General features: G+C 42.8%; 1 protein-coding gene across 2 annotated transcripts in view; it reads right to left on the reverse strand.

Moving 5' to 3' along the window:
• ZZEF1 (zinc finger ZZ-type and EF-hand domain containing 1) overlaps positions 1 to 25,787 on the reverse strand; it is a 93,343-nt gene that overhangs the window by 54,617 nt on the left and 12,939 nt on the right. Inside the window, exons 4-17 of one of the 2 annotated variants that reach the window (XM_052657065.1) lie at positions 24,618 to 24,789; positions 23,093 to 23,292; positions 21,479 to 21,689; positions 19,417 to 19,533; positions 18,322 to 18,500; positions 16,215 to 16,313; positions 14,922 to 15,013; positions 14,398 to 14,546; positions 10,203 to 10,314; positions 8,498 to 8,713; positions 6,759 to 6,859; positions 6,027 to 6,196; positions 5,087 to 5,220; positions 624 to 694 (exon numbers count right to left, since the gene is read on the reverse strand). In XM_052657065.1, coding sequence (XP_052513025.1) covers positions 624 to 694; positions 5,087 to 5,220; positions 6,027 to 6,196; positions 6,759 to 6,859; positions 8,498 to 8,713; positions 10,203 to 10,314; positions 14,398 to 14,546; positions 14,922 to 15,013; positions 16,215 to 16,313; positions 18,322 to 18,500; positions 19,417 to 19,533; positions 21,479 to 21,689; positions 23,093 to 23,292; positions 24,618 to 24,789 — 2,023 coding nt within the window. Of the gene's footprint in view, positions 1 to 623; positions 695 to 5,086; positions 5,221 to 6,026; positions 6,197 to 6,758; positions 6,860 to 8,497; positions 8,714 to 10,202; positions 10,315 to 14,397; positions 14,547 to 14,921; positions 15,014 to 16,214; positions 16,314 to 18,321; positions 18,501 to 19,416; positions 19,534 to 21,478; positions 21,690 to 23,092; positions 23,293 to 24,617; positions 24,790 to 25,787 lie in introns of those variants that run through there. The other variant, XM_052657066.1, reaches the window with a different exon arrangement.

Below are 25,787 nucleotides of genomic sequence, written 5' to 3' on the forward strand. Positions count from 1 at the left end.
CTGCATCTTTAAAGGCTCTTCACATGAGCCCCAGGTCCTTTCATCATTCTTGATACTTGATTCTGAAGACATCTTATAGAATTCTCTAAGCCTGGTGTCCATACAAGGCACAGTCTACCTGCAGACAGCTCAGGCTTTAATCCCCTCCCTCCTTCAAGACTTCATTCCTCCAATAATGCAACCTATAGACCCATAAGCTTCCCTGGTAGTCAAAGCAGGTAGCAGTCTCCACGTCACCGCTCCCAGCACACTGTTTGCTGAACTACCGCTCTGTGCCTCTGTAGTTGGGCTTTCACGTTGTTGGGTTTTTAGACCAAACTCCTGCGGTTTCTATTTTTGTCTTCAAAAATTACGTAGAAACTGAAGTGTTCAAGGAGACTCCCAGTGAGCTCCACTCTAAATCGTCTTACAGTGACTGGGATTTGGAGCAAGCTCTTGACAAGACTATCTTTCTACCACTATTTTAGTCACGTCGAAGGCCAGTGATACCTCATTCTAGCAACCTGGCTGAGTGAGGGAAGCACATGGTTACTCCAGAAGCACCTGAAAGGAAGGGAGAGCTCAGGAAGACAACGTTGTGAAGATCTGTAGTATCGGACAGTTGAGAAGAATTATAAACTCACCTAAAATACGTGCAGAGGGAGCGGAAAGTGAGCTGCATGGACTGCTTGCGTTCCTGCTCGGTGACATGCTTCTAGAAAACAAGAAACTGCACATTCAGGAAATCTGCTCCATGGATGTTCCAGAGCACCTGAGCAGAACAAAATACCATGGCCCACTGTTCCCAAACACGATGAACGCTGGGGTCGGCAGACCACCTCATGGGCCGGACTGAGACCTGGCCTAGTGCTAAGAGGGAGCAGAACTCCCTGCCTAAACAAAAGAGGGCAGGCAGGTTTACTTCTGTTCACTGCTGAAGCTGACATGCTGAAGCTTTCCTGCAGGAAAGCCTGATGCAAATGTTTAGGAAGGTGACTTCCAAAAGATGTATACTTTCATCACTGGGCATGCCATCCTGAGAAGAGGGGCCAGAGATGGAGAGCATTTTTTATGAGCTTCCTATTTTTTTTAAAAACAGGATCTAAGCTTTCTCTGTGTAAGTCCAAATAGCCAATGGTGACAGTTACAGAAATCACACTCCCTGATGAGGCTCTGGGTTACTTTGTAGAGTTTTTTTTTTTCTCTTCTTAATTCAATAAACGTATTGAACATCTACTGCTAGCAAGGCATGGTGGGGGGCGATTTCCAGAGAATTTAAGACCCAAGGCCCTGCCTGGCATTAGAGGGTGGGAGAGAGAAGATATGGTCACAAAGGATAGCAGTTTAATTCATCTGCATGAGAAGAGAGAAAAAATACAGCCCTTAAGATAGATGGACAAAGGAAAACTTAATGAGCTTCTCTACTAACAGACAACAATGTCATTCAAAAGGTCGTGCATCCTCTTTCTATTTCTCTGTGTGGGACTCAGGCTAGCAAAAAAAAAAGAAAAATTTGCTCAGCTGCCTGGTAAACGCTTCCAGCAAACAAATAGGACAGAGACTCGCCCACAATCCAATGGATCATGTCAGCTGATGCTGTCAGCTGCTATACTCACAACGTGAAAACTGATTCAAAAGGAACCTCATGCATTATTGGTAGGAATATAACTGGTGCAGCCATTAGGGAAAACAGTAACAGCTTTTGAAAGTTCTCAAAAAATTAAAAACAGAACTACCACGTCATCCAGTAATTCCACTCCTCAGTATTTATCCAGAAAAAACAAAAACACTAATGAGAAAAGATATATGCATCCCAATATTCATTGCAGCATTGTTCACAAAAGCTGAGATATGTAACCAACCTAAGTGCCCATCAATGATCAGATAAAGAAGATGTGAAATATACATACATTTGGGCTCCAAAATCACTGCAGATGGTGACTGCAGCCATGAAATTAAAAGACGCTTACTCCTTCAAAGAAAAGTTATGACCAACCTAGACAGCATATTGAAAAGCAGAGACATTACTTTGCCAACTAAGGTCCGTCTAGTCAAGGCTATGGTTTTTCCTGTGGTCATGTATGGATGTGAGAGTTGGACTGTGAAGAAGGCTGAGTGCCGAAGAATTGATGCTTTTGAACTGTGGTGTTGGAGAAGACTCCTGAGAGTCCCTTGGACTGCAAGGAGATCCAACCAGTCCATTCTGAAGGAGATCAGCCCTGGGATTTCTTTGGAAAGAATGATGCTAAAGCTGAAACTCCAGTACTTTGGCCACCTCATGCGAAGAGTTGACTCATTGGAAAAGACTCTGATGCTGGGAGGGGTTGGGGGCAGGAGGAAAAGGGGACGACAGAGGATGAGATGGCTGGATGGCATCACTGACTCGATGGACACGAATTTGGGTGAACTCTGGGAGTTGGTGATGGACAGGGAGGCCTGGCGTGCTGCGATTCATGGGGTCGCAAAGAGTCGGACACGACTAAGCGACTGAACTGAACCGATACATACATCATGTGAACGAACGTGAAGTCGCTCAGTCGTGTCCAACTCTTTGCGAGTCCCCATGGACTGTAGCCTACCAGGCTCCTCTGTCCATGGGATTTTCCAGGCAATAGTACTGGAGTGGATTGCCATTTCCTTCTCCAAGGGATCTTCCCAACCCAGGGATCGAACCCAGGTCTCCCGCATCGTAGACAGACGCTTTACCATCTGAGCCACCAGGGAAGTCATAAAACCATAGCCTTGACTAGACGGACCTTAGTCGGCAAAGTAATGTCTCTGCTTTTCAATATGCTGTCTAGGTTGGTCATAACTTTTCTTTGAAGGAGTAAGCGTCTTTTAATTTCATGGCTGCAGTCACCATCTGCAGTGATTTTGGAGCCCAAATGTATGTATATTTCACATCTTCTTTATCTGATCATTGATGGGCACTTAGGTTGCTTACATACATCATACATATATGTATGTATGAATATTAGCCATAAAATCTTGCATTTGTGACAACATGGATGAACCTTGAGGGTATTATGCTAAGTGACATGAGTCATACAGAGAAAGACAAATATTGTATGATTTCCCTTATATGTGGAATCTAAAAAAAACAAGTGAACAAACATAATGAGACAGAGACAAAGTTATAGATACAAAAGCAAACCAGTGGTTCCCAGAGCTGAGAGGGGTGGAAGGAGGAAAGAAATAGATTATCGAGATTAAGACTACAGACTTCCAGCTGCGAATTAGTCACAGGTATGAAAAGCAGTGTGGGGAATACAGTCAATAACTCAATAATATTCTCATATGGTGACAAGTCACAGACAGCATGGTGATCATTTTGAAATGTATAGAGATACTGAATCACTATGTTGTATAACAGGAAGTAATGTAGTGTTGTAGGTTGATTATACTTCAAAAACAAAGAGACTCATAGAAAAAGAGGGTGGAGGCAGGGATGCGGAGAATTGGAAGAAAGTAGTCAAATGGTATGAACTTTCAGTCATAACACAGGTAAGTACTGGGGGTGTAGAGTACAATATGACAAGTGTGATCAACACTGCTGTATGTTACATATCAAAGTGGACGAGAGAGTAAATCCTAGGAGTTCTCATCACAAGGAGAAAACTTTTTTCTATTTCCTTGATCTTGTATCTCTATGAGATGATAGATGTTGATTCAACTTATTGTGATAATTATTTCATGACGTACATAAGTCAAATCTTTATGTTGTATATCTTAAACTTATACAATGCTGTATGTCAATTATATCTCAGTAAAACTGGAAGAAAAAAAAACACACCTGATCCCTCAAGCTGATATGCACGTTTTATAGACAGCTGAAAACAACCAAAGATCCTCTCTCCTCTCTGAAACCTTCCTCAACCACTTCACAGAACTCTCCTCTAAAACGCCTATTGCAACTTGGGGTCAGTTCTTCCTTGCAGCAGTGTCCCCAACTGTACTGCAGTCATTTGGCAACAGGGACCACATTTTATGCTTCTTTTACTCCCTCTTTTGTTTCTACAGGGCTTTATACATCTGACAGGGCACTTCTGTTGCATGTGCTAAGTAGCTGTTACATACAGAAATGCCTTTTTAAAATGCTGCATCTCGTTTGCTTCATCAGCTCTTCTCAGTAATTCCATTTAGTTGCTTGTCTAAACAGACTAATAATGATTGTATGTTTCATTCTTTCTGTTATTTTTAAAGTTTCTTTTCCTTGCCCTACAGCAGTGGCTAGGCCTTCTAATACTATATCAGGAGAAGCAGTGACAGTAAGCACCCTTGGCTTATAGCTCGTTCTTGAAAGTGATGAGTAAGTGATCCAAAGACCAGTACGTTGATTTTTGTAGGTTTTAGGTACATGCCCTCCACCAGATTAGGGGCGTTTGTACAGGTTTTGTTGTTTTAGTCATTACCAGAATTAAATCCTAGTAAAGTATCTTCTGTAGTTGTCAATATGATTTTTTCCTCTCTGATTTCATTGACTGATTTTCTAATGTTAAACCATCCTTTCATTCCTAGGATAACTCCAGCTCAATCATGATTTTGGGTGAGAGGATGCAGCTGAGGATTAAAACTTAATTGTATTTTCTTTATAGATATAAACTGAAATATTAACGAATACGTCAGGGATTTACTTTGATATAATAATGGTGTGGGGAGAGGAGTATGTGAGGTATATAATGGGTGAAACAAGTTTAGCTTGAGTTTGTAATTACTAAATCTAGGTGATGAGTACATTTGAGGGGTTGGAGGGACTGATATGTATTATTTAGCCTAGTTCTATATTTAGATTTTCCCATAATAAAAAGTTAAACTGTTAAAAAGAACATTTGGTTGTAGGCATGTCATAAAGATGAAGGAGACTAAACCCTCCCCTTGTGATCCAACAGGTTCTGAAATGGAGGTTGGGATTATCTGTCATCCCCATCTTGAGTATAGTGCTATGTCCTTAGATACCTGTGTCCCACACAAAAGTCTGCATACAGCAAGAATTAAATAAACCTTTGGGAAACTGAAACTGAGAGGATATCAGAGAAAACAAAAACTACTAAGTTTCATGCCAAGATAAGTCAAGAGTGGAATCTCCACTTTTAACATAAATAATTACCATCATGGTGAAGAGATGATTCCGCCGGGTAAGTCGATCAGGAAAGAAGATGGCAGCCCCATTGAGAAGGGTATTCCTGACTTCTTGTTTTAGTATTTCCATGGGCACAGAGTCTCCATCCAACCTATCCACCACTGATAAAAATGAACAATCAGCTTTAATATAGCCCATCTATTCACTTACAATATATATATTTGCTTTAGCCCATAAACTCACTACTAGAACAAAGAAATACCTCTGCACAAACTAGGCAGTGTAAAGAAATTATTTTTTTGTTTACATTTAACAAAAATAAAGACTCTATGTTCCAGTTTTTCTTTTATTATTTCTCTGTTCTTTTGAGACACAACTTGCAAAGCCTTAAAAATAACCAGATAATCACGTCTTATTCTCAATCAACATCACCATTTTCCCCCTTCAATCTATCAGCCTTATCCCTGTGTCTTAGCTGAAGTAAAGATTGAATGTTGTTGTTATTCCGTCACTAAGTCGTGTCTGACTCTTTGCGACCCCATGGACTGTAGCATGCCAGACTCCTCTGTCCTCCACTGTCTGTTGGAGTTTGCTCAAATTCATGTCCGTTGAGTCCGTGACACTATCTAACCATCTCATTCTCCACTGGAGAAGGAAATGGAAACAACGCCAGTGTTCTTACCTGGAGAACCCTACGAACAGTATGAAAAGGCAAAAAGACTGGAGAGTGTGATAAGAATTACTCTCAGTATAACACAACTACAAGCCAGAAACCAGGAGGAAGGCATTGAGGAGGACTAAACCCTGAGCTCCAAACAATGATTCAAAGAAGACTGAGGAAGCTCATTTTCCAAAGACACAGACCTTTTACTGGGTTTGCATGATCAAAGAAACCCCGGTTCTCTACAGAGAGAGGCCCTGCAGGCCACCAGAACAGGGTCCCAGTGAAGAGGAACCCCAATCCTACCATTGCACAGGTGCGCGTAGAGCTCCTTGGCAGCCTCCACTGGCCTAGGGCGCGGGCTTGGAGCCTTGGCGTCCTCAGCGGCGGCAGGAGCATCCCCTTGCAGCACTGAGAAGCAGCTCTGGAGGAGCTGCAGAAGCAGAGTTTGGGCACAGATGCACTCTTCCCTGGGGCTACAGAAAGACAAAGACCATCAGAGAGCAAAAGGGCCAGCTGCTTTTCCCTCGCAGTCCCATAGCTATCTACAAAGGACTCTCCCCACTAGGCATCAGGCTCAGTAAAAATACCAATTGAGAGGCAGAAAGGTGGAAAGGAAAGAACAGTGTACGAGGTATGGAGTCTGAAGACACAGACCTTGTCTGACTGCCTACTCTGTGGCAAAGAAATGCATTTCTGACTCTGTTTCATCAGCAGTAAACATGAAGACACTGTAATACTTGACCTGGCTTTTACAAGGTAATATAAAGGGCAAAATGCTTGCAAAAACACTACCCAAATGACGTATTTTACAGAAATGTAAGATATTATTTTCAACAATAACCAAATTTCTCAAATCAGAACAAGATAAACTAGTAGGAAGTAAAAAATCCTGGGGGGCAAAAAAAAGCCCAACTGCTCATTTAGAATAGCAAGACTCAAGAGCTTTCAGCTGTGTCTATATGGCTATCGTCTTTATCATCTGAGCCACGAGGGAAGCTCCACATGACTATCCTCTTGTAATAGATTCCGACTTACTTTTGCTTTAATTTACTGTAAAAATTCCAGAAGATCTGCAAGTCAAGACCCGCAAAGTCCAGAAAAGATTTGTATTTTAATCCACTTTCTTTCTGTTGTACCTAAAAAATAATAAAGACCAGAAAAAATAAAACGGAAAAATGCATTTTGAAAAATATCATTAACGGCTCATTTACTTCCCATTATTAAGGGGTAAGGTAGCTCCTTGTGTGAAAATCCCAACATTAACTGATGTGACCCTTAAGTGACAATCTGTGGACAACTATTTTTGGGTGTGAAACTATAAAATATGTGTATGTGTGTGTGTGTGTACATGCATGTGTGTGTATACATGCATGTGTGTGTATATATACATGTAACACACACACACACATCCCTGTGAAAGCTCCCTGACTTCACAGATATGACACCGGGGACATGAGGGAAGCTTTACTTGGTGATGACTACTGTCCAGGATCGTACTGCAGCTTGTTTTCATCCTTCCCTGAGCACAGGCTGAAAGATCAATCCTGCTGTAAACGCTCTTGCTACATCTAAGCGCCTCTCTCTCATCTGCTGTTTTCTGCTGTGACAGGAGAGCTCCAAACACCAAACAATGCACGTAGAAATGGAGTTATCAGTCTCTGAGTGTGCCACGAAGCAGAACGAAGGTGAAGAGGATACACTGTGCATCCCACACACGAGAGGCTCCATCAGATTCCTGAGACATAAGCCACATTCTCTATGGTGACAACTGCAAAAATCTTTGAGTGGGTTGTCACTGTGCTTTTATTAGTGACTGTAAAAGCTGGTATTGAAAACACAACGTTCACAGCAGCATTACTGACAATAGCCAAGATGCGGAACCAACCTAACTGTCCGTCAACGGATGAACATATCAAGAAGATCTGACGTATATATACATAGACACACACCGTGGAGTATTAGTCAGCCATAAACAGAACAAAATTTTGTAACAGCATGGATGGACCTGGAGTGTGTTACTCCAGTGAAGTAAGTCAGACAGAAAAAGACAAATACTGTAAGCTTTCACTTATATGTGGAATCTAAAAATGAAACAAACAAATATAATAGAACAGAAACAGATTCACAGATACATAGAAGGAAACTAGTTACCAGCGAGAAGAGGAGTGAGGGGAAGGGCAAAATAGGTGAAGGGGATTAAGAGGTGCAAACTATCAAGTATAACATCAATTTTAAGTTATAAGAATATAATATATATCAGGGAATATAGCCAATGGTTTATAATAACTTTGCATGGAGTGTAACCTATAAAAATATCAAATAACTATGTTGTACACTTAAAGCTAATACTGTAAGTCAACTTTTAAAAAATCCTGTTATTATTTCGGGAGTTCAAATAAAGAGACAGAACTCACCTATACTTCAGGAGTACTTCTAGGACTTATAGAAGACATAAATCCCATAAATGTGCTTTGGCTCCCCAGTGACCCCTGGCAACCACAGCTGGGCATCTTTAAGATCTCTGTGCAGGTCTATTCCAGGAAACCTCAAGAAGGTGATCACAGGCCACTTCATCTTCCACTTACTGATGCCATCAACGCCCCATACCGCACTCCCCTTGAAATCCCAACATCAACACAGCAGTGACACCTGCCATCCTCATTCAAACTGCATGGCCTCAGCAGGGTCAGGTTTCATGGGATGGTGTTCCTTCCCCCAAACACACCATTTACTTTTCCCAAAGGAATGAGGTTTAACAACTGAGTAAACGTTACCAGGTCGTGGGCGAGCTGCTGGATGAACTGAAGGGTCTTGAGGAGCAGTGTGGCCCCGCAAACACTCTCCTCCGTGCCCTTTCTGCAGTGAGCACAGACAATGCTCTGTTCAGCTTCTGCTCTCGCGGGCCGGAGGTACCCACTAATGCTCAAGCCTTGTACTCCCAAGCGCTCTGCCGACTCCTGGCGGGTGCAGAGGAACTTCACCATCAAATACTGGAAAGAACAAGAAAGACGTGATGAGAAGGACTCAGAAGCTCCAGGTACTGATGAGAGGGAGGTGAAGGTCATTCTGGGCAGGTCTCCTTGTGACTTTCATGATTAATGAGGTCTCACGACACCTAGCACTGGGGACACCAAGTGTAAGTCTAGAATCTATAGCAAACAGGAAAGAGACAATACAAATGCTGGAGTCAGGTTCTGGGAAAGATCACAATATGAAAAATGGCATTACTTCCTCTTCAAGGCAAAAACAGGATAAGACAGGATAAATTAGGGAAAGATGTCTGCTCTGTGGCTCAGTCATTTTGGTTTCTTGTTTGAAGTTTTCTCTTTTTAAAATGTGGGCCATTTTTAAAGTCTTTATTGAACTGTTATAATACTGCTTCTGTTTTTGTTTTTTTTTTCTTAGCCAGGAGGCATGTGGCATCTTAGCTCCCCAACCAGGGACTGAACCCACAAACCCTGCATGGGAAGGAGAAGTCTTCACCACTGGACCACCAGAGAAGTCCCAGCACAGTCATTCTGAGACAGAAAACAGCTATACAGTGAAAACAGTCCACGACTGCCCTAACGGATCACCTCAAAACCCTCCAATTACAGGAAACCTACATGCTGGGAGCCTAGGACACAGCCTTGTCTTCGCAAAGCTAAAGCCATTTTCAAAGCCCAACTTCTATCTTTGCTTATTGTAGTGAAAGTTCCTTTGTTGAGGATCTTTCAGAATCCACTACTCAGTTGCATAAATATTTACTGAGCAGCTACTATGTATAAACCCTAAAGACAGTTATTTCTTTTATTTGAGCTTCTTACTAAGATTTACAATGGAGGTTACAAAAAATTAAGTAGTCAGATAATCACTGTTTCTTTCACAGCTACAGGAAGACATCTCTCTTGCACTTATGCCTGGGGACTTAACTGTTCTCTCAGCCTGAGATGCCCTTCTCCACACCTCTCAGCCTGGCTGAAGAAGGCAGCGTAATCAACTTTCAATGCTTGGCATCACGCCAACTTTCCTGGGATGCCTTCCCTGGTGAATTCCAGACTGGGTAAACATTTTCCTCTGGGCTACAACACCCTGTATGTCTCTTTATCAGCCCAATCGCAGTGTCTCATATGTCTGTGTCTCCCACTAGACTCTGAAGCCCTTGAGGGTCATGATCATGTCTGATTCACCTCCAGGGCACCGGTGCTGGCATAGGTCTGGCACACAATGACCACTCAATAAACACTTAAAGACAAAAGGAGGGGATGGGACTTCCTGGTGGTCCAGTGGCTAAGACCCTGTGCTCCCAATGCAGGGGGCGAAGGTTCAATCCCTAATCAGGGAACTAGATCCTACATGCCACAACTCAAAGTTCCTGCATGCTGCAACTAAGACCTGGCCCAGGCAAATGAATAAATATCTAAAGAAAAAAAACAAAAACAGACAAAAGGAGGGGAGGAGAGGGGAGGTACGTGAAGGCCACAATTCACTGATGCTTACTTTGGCAACTCTGCACTGCTGCAACTTGACATCTGCTTCATCCCACTCTTCTTCCAGCTCAAACCAGCCAATGGGATCATCTTCACCAAGGATATCAGACGAGCAACCGATCCTGTAAACACAAAGGTACTCACAAAACTTTCTCCCTATTTCTCATCTTCTCAAGAGTCTAACAAATAAGGCACCACTTACATGGAACTTGGGCTTCCCTTGTGGCTCACCTGGTAAAGAATCTGCCTGCAGTGTGGGAGACCTGGGTTTGATCCCTGGGTTGGGAAGATCCCCTGGAGAAGGGAAAGGCTACCCACTCCAGTGGTCTGGCCTGGAGAATTCCATGGACTATACAGTCCATGGGGTCACAAAGAGTTGGACATGACTGAGCCACTTTCACTTCACTTTCACTTTACATGGCATTTAACTTGTTTAGATGGCCTGTCTGTTAACAACAGGCTGGGGTGCGCCACTTGGTGCCTGAGTATACAAGGGAGGTGCTGGTAACTTCCTCCCCACTTCTCAGCTTCCTTATCTGAATGATGGGAACTATTATTAGCCCCAAATATGACCTGAGAATTCAGGAGAAAGTTTGCTTCTCTGGATAACTGGATTATCTGAAGAATGAGACCTGAAGTCAAGGTATCTAAAATGAGCTATTCAGGAATAAAGTCCTACACAACAGCTGGTATGTGTTTCTGGAAAGAGTCAAAGGAGAGGCAGGTTCAGTTTTCTTTCCCCAGGACTGGCTAAAATATCCATGACTGGCTTGAGCTTCATACTTGCAACAGCTGAAGGGTAAAAGCTGGGGAGCTTTTGGATCCTGGAGCTCCAAAAAAGGAAAACTTCAGCCTTCACAGGCCTCAGGATTTTTTCTTATTCCTTAAGAAGTCCTTACAGGAAAGCATTTCAACCCAAAAGCTGAAGAAGCACAACTGTGTACCATTTCTTTTTAAAAGCTGGATACATGAATGGTACTTCCTTTTTAGGAATAAAATATCTGAGAAGGAGAAAATGGCAGTCTTTTCAAGTAACATTCCTAAAACTTTATTTAGTCTGTGCTACAGCTAACAGGCTAGCCAACACATGCATAATTCTGTATGGATTAAGATAAACAAACACAGGGATTTACAACAACAGGAAGGAAAAAAACAAAGGACCCAGAATAAGTTCTATAACAGAGAAAGAAAAAACGTTCTCTTCTGACCATGTCATTCTAAGCATGAAACACTCATGACATAGTTAAGCCTAAAACCAGTGGTATTCCATCTAAGCCCAAAATTGTGTCAATGACTCTTATCAGTATTGAGTGTTTGAAGACTTTTTAATTCACTCTGGGAGTCATCAAGGAAATCTGTGAGATATAAAGAGCTGGCAGGGTGTCAGAGAGGGGTAGAAGCAACCTTGCTTACTATATCAATTCATAGGCAGGGTGGAAAAAACAAAGCTGAATATGTATAGCCCTTAAGTATGTATAGCAAGCCCAAAGCTGGTCCCAGAGCATACTGACTAACTGACGTCTGATAAGAGGGCAGGGAAATAAAAAGGGCAAAAAGACAGATGTGTGTCTTGTTAACATTTTGATCTCCAAACTGGAGAGGGACCGATATTTTATGTAGGCCAAGTAAATGAGGATTTCAGAGTAGCTCAGACTGGAACCAGGAGCTAAAATCAGCAAGGGACTAAACCTGTGAATAAACCTGTATTTAGGTTAAAAAAAAAAATCATCCTATATAAGATGTGGAAGATCTTGTTTAACAGCAGGTTTAGGGAAAAAGACCTATATTAATATGTGCCAAGAGTGGGACACAGCTACTTAAAAGCAGTGTAATCTCTGATCATTATTTTAAAAGAAAAGCATTTTTAAAAAAGCATGTATGCATGATGGGAGAGAGATGCTTCATTTAGAGGGCTGGAATTCGGACCATTGAGTTGAGATTACAGCTGCAAGATTTCAATTGAACGAGTCCTCATCACTGAGATGCAGTGAGTGCTCCACCACTAAGGACATTCCAGGGAGGCTGAATAAGCATTTGTCAGAGATACCACCATAGGAAGCCCAGAGGAGAGAGGAAGTTTGTCTAGAACCTTGCTATTTCATGTGTGATCCATGGTCAGGGAGCACCAGAGTCGCCTGGGAGCTTGTTAGAAATGAAGGTCTCAGGCCCCACGCAGAACCATCGAATCAGAATCCACATTTGACACAATTCTCTGTGGTTCATAAGTCCATGAAAGCCCAGGAGTAGAGTACTCTGTGTTAGTCACTCAGTCGTGTCTGACTCTTTACGACCCCATGGACTTTAGCCTACCAGGCTCCTCTGTCCACGGAATTCTCCAGGCAAGTACAGTACTGGGTGACAGGAAAATCTCCAGCACCCCATTACCTATGAAATACAGGAGCAAAAAGAGCAAATCTCAGGCTCAGCTCTGTGAGTTTGCTACTACTGCTAAGGGAGGTAACACTGCCCAGGAGGTCACCGATGCCCTCTGCAGCTAAGTCCAACAGACTTAGCTTACTGCATCTAGGCTTATCTTACTAATTCCTGGGTGACCTCCAACAGGGCTGCCCACTCCCTGCCTCTCTAACCACGACTTTCCGTTGGCTTTCCTGCTGCTTCTCTGGCCACTTTTATCAGCCTTTCTCTGTTGCCCCTGAAATACTGGTGCCTCTCAGCATGTTGACCTCTCTGTGCTCTTCCCAGGACACATGCTCCTCCAGAATGATCTCTTTGAATTCATTTTAAACCGTTGCTGAAATGTTTCTGCTCTCTATGCCCTCAAGACAAAGTCTCTTCCAGGCTCCTGACCTGCTTATCCAACTAGCTGCGGGACATCTCGGAGGTATCCTATAGCCTCAAAGCCAACAGGGCCAAAACTGAGCTCATCATCTTCTCACAAACCTGTACTCCCTGAAGTATGTTCTATCTCAGAAAAAGGCACTACCAATGTCCCCCCTGCCAAGGCAAAACCCAGGACTCGTAGACACCTGTGCTTTCGCTCCTCTCCTGCTCTACATTTAGTCACTCACCAGGTCCTGCTGTTTCCCTGGCCGGCTACAGTCCATGGGGTCACAAAGAGTCGGACACAACTGAGTGACTAACATACACACACAGAGTCCTGGTGGTTCTACCTTCCAGCATGTCTGCAGTCGGTCCACACCTCTCCATTGCTCTTGTCGCAGCTCTGGGTGATGTCACCCATACTCTGGCCCCCAAGGTGACAGCAACAGCTTTACCCATTGCACCCTGCCCCCTGTTCACTCTTCTCCAGCCCTGCCTCACACAGCAGGCTCCAGAGTAGTACTTCCAAACCACACATGCGATCTCCTCGTTCTTCCTGAAACTTCTGGATAGCACAATCCCCACCGACTCCCTTCCCCTGCCCCCACTGCTTTCAGGATAAAGTCTCAACTCTGAAACAGAGACAAAAGGCCTTTAATGACCTGACCCTTTCCTCTCTCCAGCGTCACCTCACCCCATTCTCTGCCTCACCGTACACCTCAACAAGGTGTGGCTCGCCAGTCCCTTGAGTAGGCCAGACTCCACCTCTGAGTTCTCAACTCTGTTCTGCTCTTTGCTCAGGACATTCTTCTTCCACTACTTCAAGGGGTTAATTAACTTTAACTCCTCCATATTCAACACTTCCTCCAGGAAGCCTTCCCTGATCAGGTCAGGTGCTCTGCCTGCGCTCCTAGAACACCTGATCCCCCCTACCCACCTTGCCTGGACAGCACAGTGACTCTGCAGGCTTTACCATCTGTCTTCTGAGCAGGCTCTGTAGAGCAGAGACTGTGCCAACTTGCTCATGAGTGCAAGGCATCTTTGGTGCCTAGCAGCAGGCCGAGCAAATCATAGGTACTTAATAATTATTTTCAATAAAAGCACAAAAACAGGAGGAAGGAAGTTGGGGCTGGGGTACACTTCCCAGGGGCTAGATAAGACTAAAGACCTCAGGCTGCCCACAACTCACATGGATATCATTACCCAGCCATTTTGAAGATCCATATACCTGGTCACGAAACAGACCAAGTAAAAGTCTATGAACAAACTAAAATGCATGTCTTCACACATGCTGCCAGAAAGCAATGGGTGTTCCTGGCTACTAAAGACAGGTTAGTAGCAACTCTTCTATAAAGAAAATATGTCACCAGTAAGAGAATGTGCATTATCTTATTAACTAGAAAGATGTTTATTCTGTTCCTTACCTGCTTTTTACAAATTGCCTGAACTCCTGAAGCTTCCATTTGTCATATTTTTCAAATCTTTTGAAGTGTTCTTCCGCATGAAATTTATCAGAAGATGAATTGTAAGCAAACACCAAGCCACACTGGGCACCAATGCCACCACGTCGAACCTGGAAACAGAGGTCTAAATAAAGAACGTTGAAGGGGCCAGAATTTTGTGGCCATTCTGTTCCCATATAATGTGGTCAAATTCAAAGAGCTTAAAGCAAAAATGAAACCAACAAAGAGAAATTTCAAATACATTAAATCCTGGAAAAGTAAGAAAGTTGCTTCCCAAGAAAGGATTCCTCACCGTTTTTGATCCTTACACTTACACCATTCACAGACTTAAAATCTATTCATCCTTGTGCCCCTGTGTCTGCTACAGGCCTGACACAGAAAAACCACTAAAATCAATGAAAAGCCAGTGACATGGACTTCTGCAATGCAACCCTATTTTTAAAACTAGTAGTGACATTTCTGAAAGAAGACAGCAGAAGAATTACCATAACTCTGATCTGAGTAACTTGGAAGGCAGATTCAGTTCCTGTAGAAAAAATAGTGCTTGCTCTGGTTTTCCCAGTCTCTGTAAGAAAACCTACAGAAAAGAAAGACTAACATTAGGATGACTGATACATCTGTAATAACCCTGAGAACTAAGACCAACAAAACCAAGGCATATCCTTTGAGGCAGAGGCATCTAGCCCATCTGGTCCTCTCATAAAAATTAGAAAAAGAATTCCTCTCTGGGCAGATGCAACCCCGCTGATCAACCACCAGGTAACAGATAATGGGCCAGGTATAACTTCGTCAGAGCACAATCTTTTCAACTATACAGGCAACCCTGCTCTGAGGCAACAAGAAAGAAATTAAAAGTTGATAAAGATTGTGACTTTAATTCAAAGAGACAAAAGACTAGACAGTTAAGCATCTTTCTGAACCCTTCCTGAAGCCACGACTGATGTTTGGCTGGGCTGTCAGAGGCACGCAGACTGAAAGGCCGAGAGGAATCAGCTTCTCAGATGCTGTCGGGAAAGACCGAGTCTTCAAAATGGGCAAGGAAAGAATGTGTGTGTTGGAAAGTGTCCTCAGTCATTGACTCTTTACAATCCCATGGACTGTAGCCCACCAGGCTCCTCTGTGCATGGGATTCTCCTGGCAAGAATACTGGAATGGATTACCATTTCCTCCTCCAGGGGATCTTCCCAACCCAGAGACTGAGCCCACGTCTCCCGCGTTGGCAGGCAGATCCTTTACCACCGAGCCACCTGGGAAGCCTCCCCAAAGTGTTTATTTAACCCACTCTTTTGAGTTCTCTCCACCTTTCATTGTCTCTGAGCTACTTGATAATTCTATAAATTGTACAATATGACAGTAATGCAAATGATTCTTGTCCACAGAAATAAAAATTGTGTCTAAAGGAACACAGCTGATTATTCCTTATGAAGACTAACCAATTTTGCAGCTATCTGTAGATTCATGTTAGCATTCTTATTGGTCTCCATGAGTTCTTAATGAGTTCTCCTTTGACCTGTCTGTATAACATCCTAGTGGTCCCCTCCCTAAAGTATAATGTGAACATTCAAGTACTTTTAAGTTGTTACAGGTGACTGACACCTAGCAGATGGCAACACTGTAGTAAAGAAATCACACAAACGGTTCAGGAACCACTCATGCCAACTGAAGCACACCGGCAGTGAAGACTGCACGTCCTGAAAGTTTCAAAGACCACAGTGCGGTTCCACAGGGCCTCTAGTGGCCGTCTCCACTCACTGAAACCCCGCAGGTCCACCACTCACCGTCCCTCGTCCATGGCTCAGCAAGGAGGTTTTCAGGTCCTGACTTCTCTTCTTTTCCCTTGACATCACAGGCCTGAAGAGTCAATTGGAGAGGTTTCCCTGATCAAAGGAAAGAGAGAAAGCGAGAGAGCCTGAAGCTAGCACTATGAAAAAATGAAAACTAGAATGCTCATCAGTGGAAACAGAAAGCCTGTGGCCACCCAGATTGCTAACTAAAAATTGACCCATTTCAAAGCTAACATAGGAAGTAATATCAGATAAAAGGTGATACCACCCTTTTCTGCTCTCCTGAAAGAAACAAAGAATAAGTCATTCCAAAAGAATCACTCTAGAATAACAACCAGTCAGAAACAAGGCATATTGTAAGACACAGACTAATAACACAGACTTAATACAGTCGTGTGTTGAGCAGGAGGAGAAAGGAACTCCTAAGACACTGTTTGGGAGTCAATAATTAAGTTTATTGTAACTGCATTTAAATATATAAATAATGAAAAAACAAATATCATATATTAATGCATATTTATGGAATCTAGAAAAATAATACTGATGAACCTATCTGCAGGGTAGAAATAGAGACTCAGACACAGAGAACAGTCTTGAGGACACAGCGGGGGAAGGAGAGGGTGGGACGAATTGGGAGAGTAGCCCTGACAGACACACGCTGCCCTGTGAGACAGCCAGCGGAAGGTGCTGCGCAGCACGGGCCCAGCCGGGCGCCCCGTGACAGCCTGGGGGCGGGACGGTAGGGGCGGGGTGGAGTGGCGGGGTGGGCAGGCTCAAGAGGGAGGGGATGTATGCTCACTCATGACTGATTCATGTTGTCATATGGCAGAAAGCCACACAACAATGTAAAGCAATTACCCTCCAACTAAAAATACATTTAAAATACATCAATAAAATAAAACATACATAAATAATGTCTTGGGGTTTGACGTCTTATTTCTTAAAATTATCTCCAGGCAAATTTTGGAAGTTTTCAAAATTATATAGATCAACTTTTACTATAATGATCTAAAAACATTTTCTTTTGTTTTAGTAATGTAATGAAAACTCTATAACCCTATTAACCTATAAACCAAACAAGAACTAGAACATTATTAATAATGAACAGCCCCCCTAGGCGTTCCTCCCCGGTTTGGGCTTTCTGCCCAAATGACAGCTAAACTGAATCGAAAACTTTTCTGGAGAATATTTTCCAGATAGATCCCTCCCATCTGGCCATGGGTCCCAACCTCTCCAAAAAGATGATCTTCCCAAAACTGGGGAGGGGGTAACTGGATTTACATGATATCTATTCCCTGACTTAAAAAATTAAAAGTAAACTATTAGGAAATATTAAGGCAAAGGTACAAATATCATCTCTGGAGAAGGAAGTGGGAACCCACTCCAGTATTCTTGCCTGGGAAATCCCACGGACAGAGGAGCCTGGAGGGCTACAGTGTGTGGGGCTGCAAAGAGTCGTACATGACTGAGCAACTGAACAACAACAAATACCACAAGGAATGAGCACAGTGCTCTGATGGGATGGGATTCAGAGCTGTACTCTGCGGACAGAAGCTTCAGCCCCAGAGGCTAGGACGGCATGTGTCAAGTGCAGTCATCTGGGAGTAGCTGTACAGACTCCTGTGTTGAGAAGGATTAAGAAAGAAGCTCCAACCTGGATCAGTGGAAAAGTGCTAAGATGGACTGCCACTGGGCCCAGGAGGCAAAGTGGTGGCTGGCATGTATGTCTGCCCAGATATGTCATTTCAACCAGCTATCAGCTATCACCAGGATGCAGAGGGATGCATTCCAAGACAAGGGTCTTTGCGCCAGGTCTGGCTTTCAAATGGCCACCAAGCCTCAGTCATTAGGTCAGTAAACCCTGGGAGTGCAGTGCAGTGGACACTCACATTTCTTTTCTGCTAATGCATCCATAAATGAACCAATATCTCCCTCCTTCCCATCAACCCTAGTCAAAGAAGACATGTTCCTCCAGAAAGCACAGTATAAGTACAATGACCCAGCCCACAAACTACTACTCAACAAGATAAGAAGATGTCAGAAGGTCTCCCAGTTGGTGATGGTTTTATGCATCTTTGTGCACCTTGCTGAGGTCACTTACCGTATTTAAGGAGCAGGTTCTGCCTGACCGATGCCATGGATGAGATGAGGGATGAGGCATCATAGTGTGTGTCCAGGTGATCAGTGACAGTACATAGAGAGCTCAGCACTTTGGCAACACTTCCTCTTGCTAGTGCAAAGGCCAGAAGAGTCAGCTCCACCTCTGGTGTAGAACGGCAGCTACAAACAAAGAGCAGGAAACATTTCACTTCTTAAAACATGAGAAAACTCAGGTAGTTCAAACTTTGTGTAACTGATCACCAAAAGCAAAATCAACCTGCCATACGCTTCATCCATTTATCAGAAACACTTTTTCAAAATCCTTAAAAGATATCCTAAAAAAAAACTAAATCAGTCTGGAGGAATAGGAAATAAAACCCTCACCTCTGTAACCTTAATCTGTAAGTATAAAATAATGCTATCAATTTCAAGAAGTCCAACTTCATAAACCAAAAATAAATAAGCTGTTGCAATAAGCGCCTGCTATCAAGAAGTCTTGAGTAATCACCTGGCTTGCTCAGACAGCTAAGGGCTTTTTCCTTCAAGCACTGGTAACGTATTTTAGATCTACTCCATGTCACGCTTATCTAGTTTCTTAAACACATTACCCTGAAACTTTCAAAACTGTCTAGATGTCTCAGGGCCTGGTTTGTACTCTAATACAGTAACGTCCTCAGGGCTCGCTGTGACAGAGCTGAGTGTCCCCACACTAACGGACTCCTCAATCAGCTACCAGGGTGTCCTTTCCCAGGTCCATGGACAACCAGGCTTGTTAGGCCTGCCCATGGAAGCAAGCAGGTGCTGGGCTGGGGATGTGAAAGAACGGAGAGGCTTTGAGTTCTGGACTGTGACACCTCCGCCCTGGCTGAATCTGAGGACTACTCCGCCCCTACCCCCAATTCCTGAGGTCAGGGGACATTGCTAGTTAATGGAGGGCACCGTTATTTCACTTTCTCTTCAGTCACTAAAAAATGAAATACTGAAAAAAATTAAAAAAAAAAAAAAAAAAGACCTGACAAGCACATATGCCCTCTATCTGCCACCAACACTGGCCCCCCATCTCCCCCTACCCCACTTATCGACCTTGAGTTCTTACCTAGTAATCCTTATGAGGAAGCTGTCCACTTCTTCCAGAACGTTGGGAGACAGGAAAGTGGAGAAATCTGTAGATCCTGGCGAGAGGGACAGCGGAGGCATGTGCTGCAGTGCCTTCCTAGGAGTGTACGGTGCACAATCAGAACAAACCCGGGCCAACGATAAATGTTTTAATATAATTTTAGACCAAATAAAAATACATTGTTGGAAGCTTGTTTGGATTAAACTCTTACTAAGAAACAGTGTTCCTACAGAGAACCTGGTACCTAATATAAATCAGCCTTTTTCCTACAGGGGTCCAGTGCTAAACTGTTAAATGGGATTTCTTTTCTTTTTTTTTAAGAGTTCCTTTAAGAATTTCTTGAAGAGTTAAAGAGTTTAAGAATCTCTTAAAGAGTTTCTTTAAGAGTTTTCTTTAAGAATACACATGACTCTGGTATTCAGTTTGTCACTTCACGTGAAATTTTGGAAGTCGAGTTGTTTAACTCAGAAACACCTATTTTTAAAATTTTAGACTTGAGAACGGCATTCTGAATACTGTCTGTAGATAAAGAAGGCATCCAGCGAGAATCCACCTAACCTGTTGTGAAGGCAGTATCAGGCATATAAACTTTAAATATATCCGATCTTCGACAACTTGGCATAACTCCACAAAAACAAGGTAGGAAACTCATCCTCTTCTCCTTCCTGAAAATTTAGTCCACAGAGTAGGGCTGTGCAAGGCAAGCACTCTTGCGTGCCTGCGTGGGGTGCGTGGTGGCTCAGTGAGGTACTGGGGCAGGGTACTGAGCAAAGAGATAGCCGGGCATGGAATGCCAGCCCTGAGAAGGTAAGGAGGGAGTTCAGGCAAGGGCTGGGGAGCTGGGAGGCTGGTTACATGGAGTGGGACTCTTTAAATAAGTAAACATACTAGGGTTGATGGGAGCCAAGTTTCTCACAGTCATAGCAGGGAGCTACAAACACAGAAAGAGAGACAATCAGAATGAACGTGGTAGTACCGGCTTAGAAGTGTCAGTGTAAACTCAAGAGTTTTCAGTGCTACAGACAGAGAAACAAATGCAGCAGGCAATGTGTCTATGTATACACATGTGTCTGTCACTCATACACAGACATATATTTCCCAGCCGTGTCCACTGAGAGAAGGAACACGCCGACAGCGACTAGCTTAGTTTGTTCAGTTCCTAAACACAACTCTCCACTAAGAGTGACCACAACTCTTGAGAAAAAAGGCTAATTCTAGGACTATGGGAGGAACAGTCAAGGTAAGCCTGGAATATTTTGTTGTAAGAACAGTTCCAAGATGAGGACATGTCAAAGGACACACAAACCAGACTGTCTGAGTTCCTATCAGCCAAATCTGGGCCAATCTGAGAAGCAATGCTGTGATAGATAACAACGCCAGGAGTGAAATAGGAATCATGAGTCACGTCAAGTAAAGTATAATGAGGAATGTGATGTTTACAGAGTCTCCAAGTACCTCCTCACAAAATGTGAACTTGCACCGTCTGAAATGCAAGCACCAAGCCTTAAACACTGGACAGCCAGGCAAGTCCACCCTAACACTTTTTTAAAAGAAAATTTCCAAAGGTGCTTTACGTTAAAAAATAGACTAGTTTGGTGTCCTTGAAAAGATTTGACTCTTGCGAAAAGAGCCTTCAACCTAGGGCTGAGGTCCAAAGACCTCCAGCTAATCCACCACTGCTTGGTCATGTACCCCAGGAAAGGTCACAGTACACTTGACTGTAAAATAGGGATAATTTTTACACATACATATTACAATGTAAGTGGACAAAAAATATATAGTATCTGAAGGTGTTTTATCCCATGTAAATTACTATGTAAATGCAAGCAGCTGTTCCCCAGTGGGTAAGGGCTAGGAATGGCATTTGTGGCCCAGCCCCACCCTCCCCCAAGACCGAAGCTGAAGGCACAACCAGGAAACAACAGGGCACCCGAGGACTGCTGCTGACTGAGTCTTGAGGGTCAGAGGGCGCTCAACGACTTGTCCTCCAGGGCTGGAGAGAGAGCACAACGTGGCAGGCCCGGAAAGCACAGCGACTTACTGAGTGTTGCGCAGCACTGTCTGGACAAAGGCAGGATTTGTCTCCATGGAAGCCGTCACCAGAGATGTCAGGAGAGACCAATACCATATTGCAGAAGCATCTGAGACTGAGACCCCAGACTTCTTGACTCTCTGAAAGCCAACAGCCCTCAGACCGTGAATTCTAGTGTCACATCCATCACTAAGACAACGCTTTATGTTAATCTGGACATCTGTCAAGCGCAAACAACAAATTCAGTATTGGATTAACTTCTTCAGTTCAGCAAATGCTAGGCTTCCAACTAAAAGCAAAACAGTAATTCACATTTCAAAAAGAAAATGCTAAAGATACATTTTGATGGCAGAAATAAATGGTGTGTGCAATGGAGCAAGTATACAACCAATTAGTCAAAAGAGCAGTGACCAATCTAAGGAGTCAAAAGTATCACGTGCAAAATTAAGGGTGGCTTAAATCTTTACATCACAATGCTTCATAGGAATTTATGACTCTTGAAAATCAACACAAACTGTATTTTTAAAATCCTGATTAAACACATGGTAAGAAAACGTCTAGAATTTTTCCTAGAGTTCCAAAATTTAGATTTAGTTATAAAACAGCAGCTGGCTCATAGCCGTTGTGAGGATTTCTTTTTAATAATCAAGTCCAAATAGATGACATAGGCATGACTCACTTTTAAGAGCTGTCAGAATTTCTTATTTGGGTTGGAGAGGAGGAGGTGGGAAGTTAAAAAGGACACAACTTAGAGAAAAGACCACCACAGTGTAAGACAGGAAGCTGCTACTCCACAAGCTTAACTACTTCTTTGCCTAGGGGTGAGACACAAAGACTCTACCTCCCTAGGCCTCAGTTCCTCTGAGCAAAGTAAGAATACTTCTTTTGGCCCAGGAGAGCATTAGAAGAAATGAGACAAAACATGAAGCATTCCGGCTCCCTGAATGAAATAAGCCTGGAAAGAAATCACAGAATTGTGATTATTTCCAAAATGCTCTGTGTGAAGCAAGGTTATAATAGTATAAAAATGGAAACAACTGAAATGTAAGAAGCAAAAGCTTCTTAAAATTAAGGCACAATCTTAACAACACTAAGTAAAGGTGTGCATGGATGTACGGTAAGACCACGTTAAAAAGTTACAAAAGAGCATGAATGAAGTATCACCACTTTTGTAAAAAGATACGTAAAGATATGCATATATATGCAAACCTATTTTTAAGTTTTCTTAAAAAAAAATATATATGTCTGTCTGTGTGTATTTATATACATACACAAATATAAGAAAAGGTCTGGAAGGATGATCCATACCAATGAATTCACAGTTACAATCCCTGAGTAGTGGGATTTTGAATAATTTTTGTTTGTGTCGATATTTCTAATTTTCTAATAAGAAAAAAAATTTTTTAATTTAAAAAGATTTTACTGCTTTTGTATAACTTTTCAAAACACTGAATAGGTGAAATAATGACCACTTTGAGGTACATGATGAGAAGCAAATCAGATCTCCAAAGAAAAACAAACAGCCTTTCTACTTCAGAGATTTTCCTGCCAAAAAACAGGACCTTCCTTCCTCCCCTCCAGTCCTCTTAGTTAGAAGGGCAAGATGCCTCTTGGTTGACTCACAGAGCTGGCTGATGTTGGCATTTTCCAGCAGTGTCACATAGCCAGTGACATTGCTGGGAATGTGCACGTCGCGGACTTCCTGAAGATCGCCGGCCGTCCTCCCCACAGCTACGGTCACCTGCTGCGGCATGTAGCTCTGGTCAGTGGCCGCCACGGCAATGGACAGGTGCCTGAGTACGACGTCTGGCTTCATTTTTAAACTGGAAAACACGAAGAGAGAGTAGAAACGACAAATGTTTATACAGGCTGAGAACTGGCAGGGCCCACAAGTCTCACCTCCAAGATCTTGTAGGTGATATATACTCAAAGACTGACTCCCCTAAAAGCAACCAACTTGAAAAGCTGGCTACTAGTTTCAAAGTTCTTATGACCTTCCTAAGTTTCTAAAATTCCTTTCAGTTCAAGATCAATCTTCTAGTTCTTTTTTCTAATGCTTGTACTTTATTTATGTGAGTATTTATTGTTGGCTATGCTGGGCCTTTGATGCTGCCCGGGCTTTTCTCTAGTCGTGGCAAGTGGGGACTCCTCTCTAGTTGAGGTGTGCGTGGACTTCTCACTGCGGTGGCTTCTCTTGCTGTGGAGTTCAGCCTTTAGGGGTACAGGCCTCAGGAGTTGTGCCATGTGGGCTCAGGAGGCTTGGCTCTCAGGCTCTGGAGCACAGGCTCAATAGTTGTGGCGCACAGACTCAGTTACTCTGAGGCATGTGGGATCCTCCCAGATCAGGCATCGAACCCATGTCTCCTGCATTGCAGGCAGATTCCTTACCATTGAGCCACCAGGGACACCCTCTATTTCCTTTTAAGAAACCAGTACAGGCAGGAAAGTATAATATGAACATACTAATAAAATGCCTTTACCCAGTATGAAGCAAGTTCTAACTGTATCCAAAGAACTGAGTAGCTTTGCTCATGTATAGATGGCTAAAGAGCTTATTTATCCTTTATGAGAAAACAGTAAGTATTTCTATTTCCACCAACTGAAATCAGCCCATTATCTGACGGGACAGGTGATATTTTAGACAGCCACTTCAGAACATATAGAAACATCACGGTTGATTGTCATCAGCTTCACTTCAGGATTCTTGACCACCCATTCCCTCTTTCTCTACCAAACTGGCCAACTTGGTTGCATACACTAGATGTGCAGAAATGATCTTAAAATCACATCAGACATAAGTATCCCCTATTCCTTGTGACACTAACCTTCCTGAAAAACTAGTGAAAAAGATCTCAAGTCAGTATCATAAATACTAGTCAAATGTTAATTTTCTCCCTTAAAACACCAGTAAAGAAATTACCCGTATTTATGAATATAGAAACATGGTTATATAATTTCATAATTCTTTTAACTTGATTCTTATACCATCTTCACAGATAATCACAAGAAGAAAAGAACTAGGCAGTTAAGTTAAAAACTAGTCCAAAATTTTAAAAAATGATTTTTTTAACACAGTGACAGGGTAAGAGAAAGAAAGCAGGTAATTTACTTGGACCTTCACCCAAGAATCAAGTATTATGGCACCCACCGAATCCAGTGTGAGCGGGCACTGCCATCTGACTGCCAGTAGGACGAGGTTTCTCCATTTGTCATCTTGTCAATGTCTGCAGGGTTGGAGGATGTTTCTATATAAGCGTAGCACTTTGCGACAGACTTGAGTTTGTCCATCTCTGGGCTTCTAGTTAGATCTCCAGGGCTCTCTGTGAGAAAAGCCAGATTTTATCATGGCATCTTCTTCACAAAGCATTTTTTAAAAAGGTCATTTAAAATATCTAACAGAAATATTCCTGGTGCTTTGGCCCTAGAAAAATAAATGCTCTGTAAAAATCTCCTTCTAAACTGGACAACATGTATAAAGAAGAAATTGGCCAAGGACTGCTCCATGGGTTGGTGGTAGTACCGCATAAATCACTGATATATTTGCAAAACTAACCAAGAGATGAAAATGGTGACTTACAGTTTTAACTTCAGTTCAGTTCAGTTCAGTTCACTCACTCAATTGTGTCCGACTCTTCGCGACCCCCTGAACTGCAGCACACCAGGCCTCCCTGTCCATCACTAACTCCTGGAGTTCACCCAAACCCATGTCCATCGAGTCGGTGATGCCATCCAGCCATCTCATCCTCTGTCGTCCCCTTCTCCTCCTGCCCCCAGTCCCTCCCAGCATCAGAGTCTTTTCCAATGAGTCAACTCTTCACATGAGGTGGTCAAAGTATTGACGTTTCAGCTTTACCATCAGTCCTTCCAAAGAACACCCAGGACTGATCTCTTTTAGAATGGACTGGGGTTTTAACTTACATTTCTTTAATTATGAGTGAGACTTTTTAAGCCACTTGTTTGTAAGTCGCTTGTGTTTCTGAGTATGGCTTTGTCTATCCTCATCTACTTGTTACTGGGTCACAAGTCTTATCAATTTATACATTTTGTATATATTATGTAATGTATATATACACACACATAAGAAGTAATATTTACTGACTGTTTACTGTGAACCAGGCATTTTTCTACACATTTTCTATGTATTAATTCATTTTAGAGATGAGGAAACTAAGGCAATTAAGTAATTGCCCAAGGTCAGAGTTAGTTTAAAAAAAAAAAATACTGTCACAATGTTACAAAATATACCTTTGTTCTGTAAAATGTTATTTGTCTTTTGACTCAATGGCACCCCACTCCAGTACTCTTGCCTGGAAAATCC

This window comes from Budorcas taxicolor, chromosome 19 (assembly GCF_023091745.1).
Source record: "Budorcas taxicolor isolate Tak-1 chromosome 19, Takin1.1, whole genome shotgun sequence".
Classification (NCBI taxonomy): Eukaryota; Metazoa; Chordata; class Mammalia; order Artiodactyla; family Bovidae; genus Budorcas; species Budorcas taxicolor.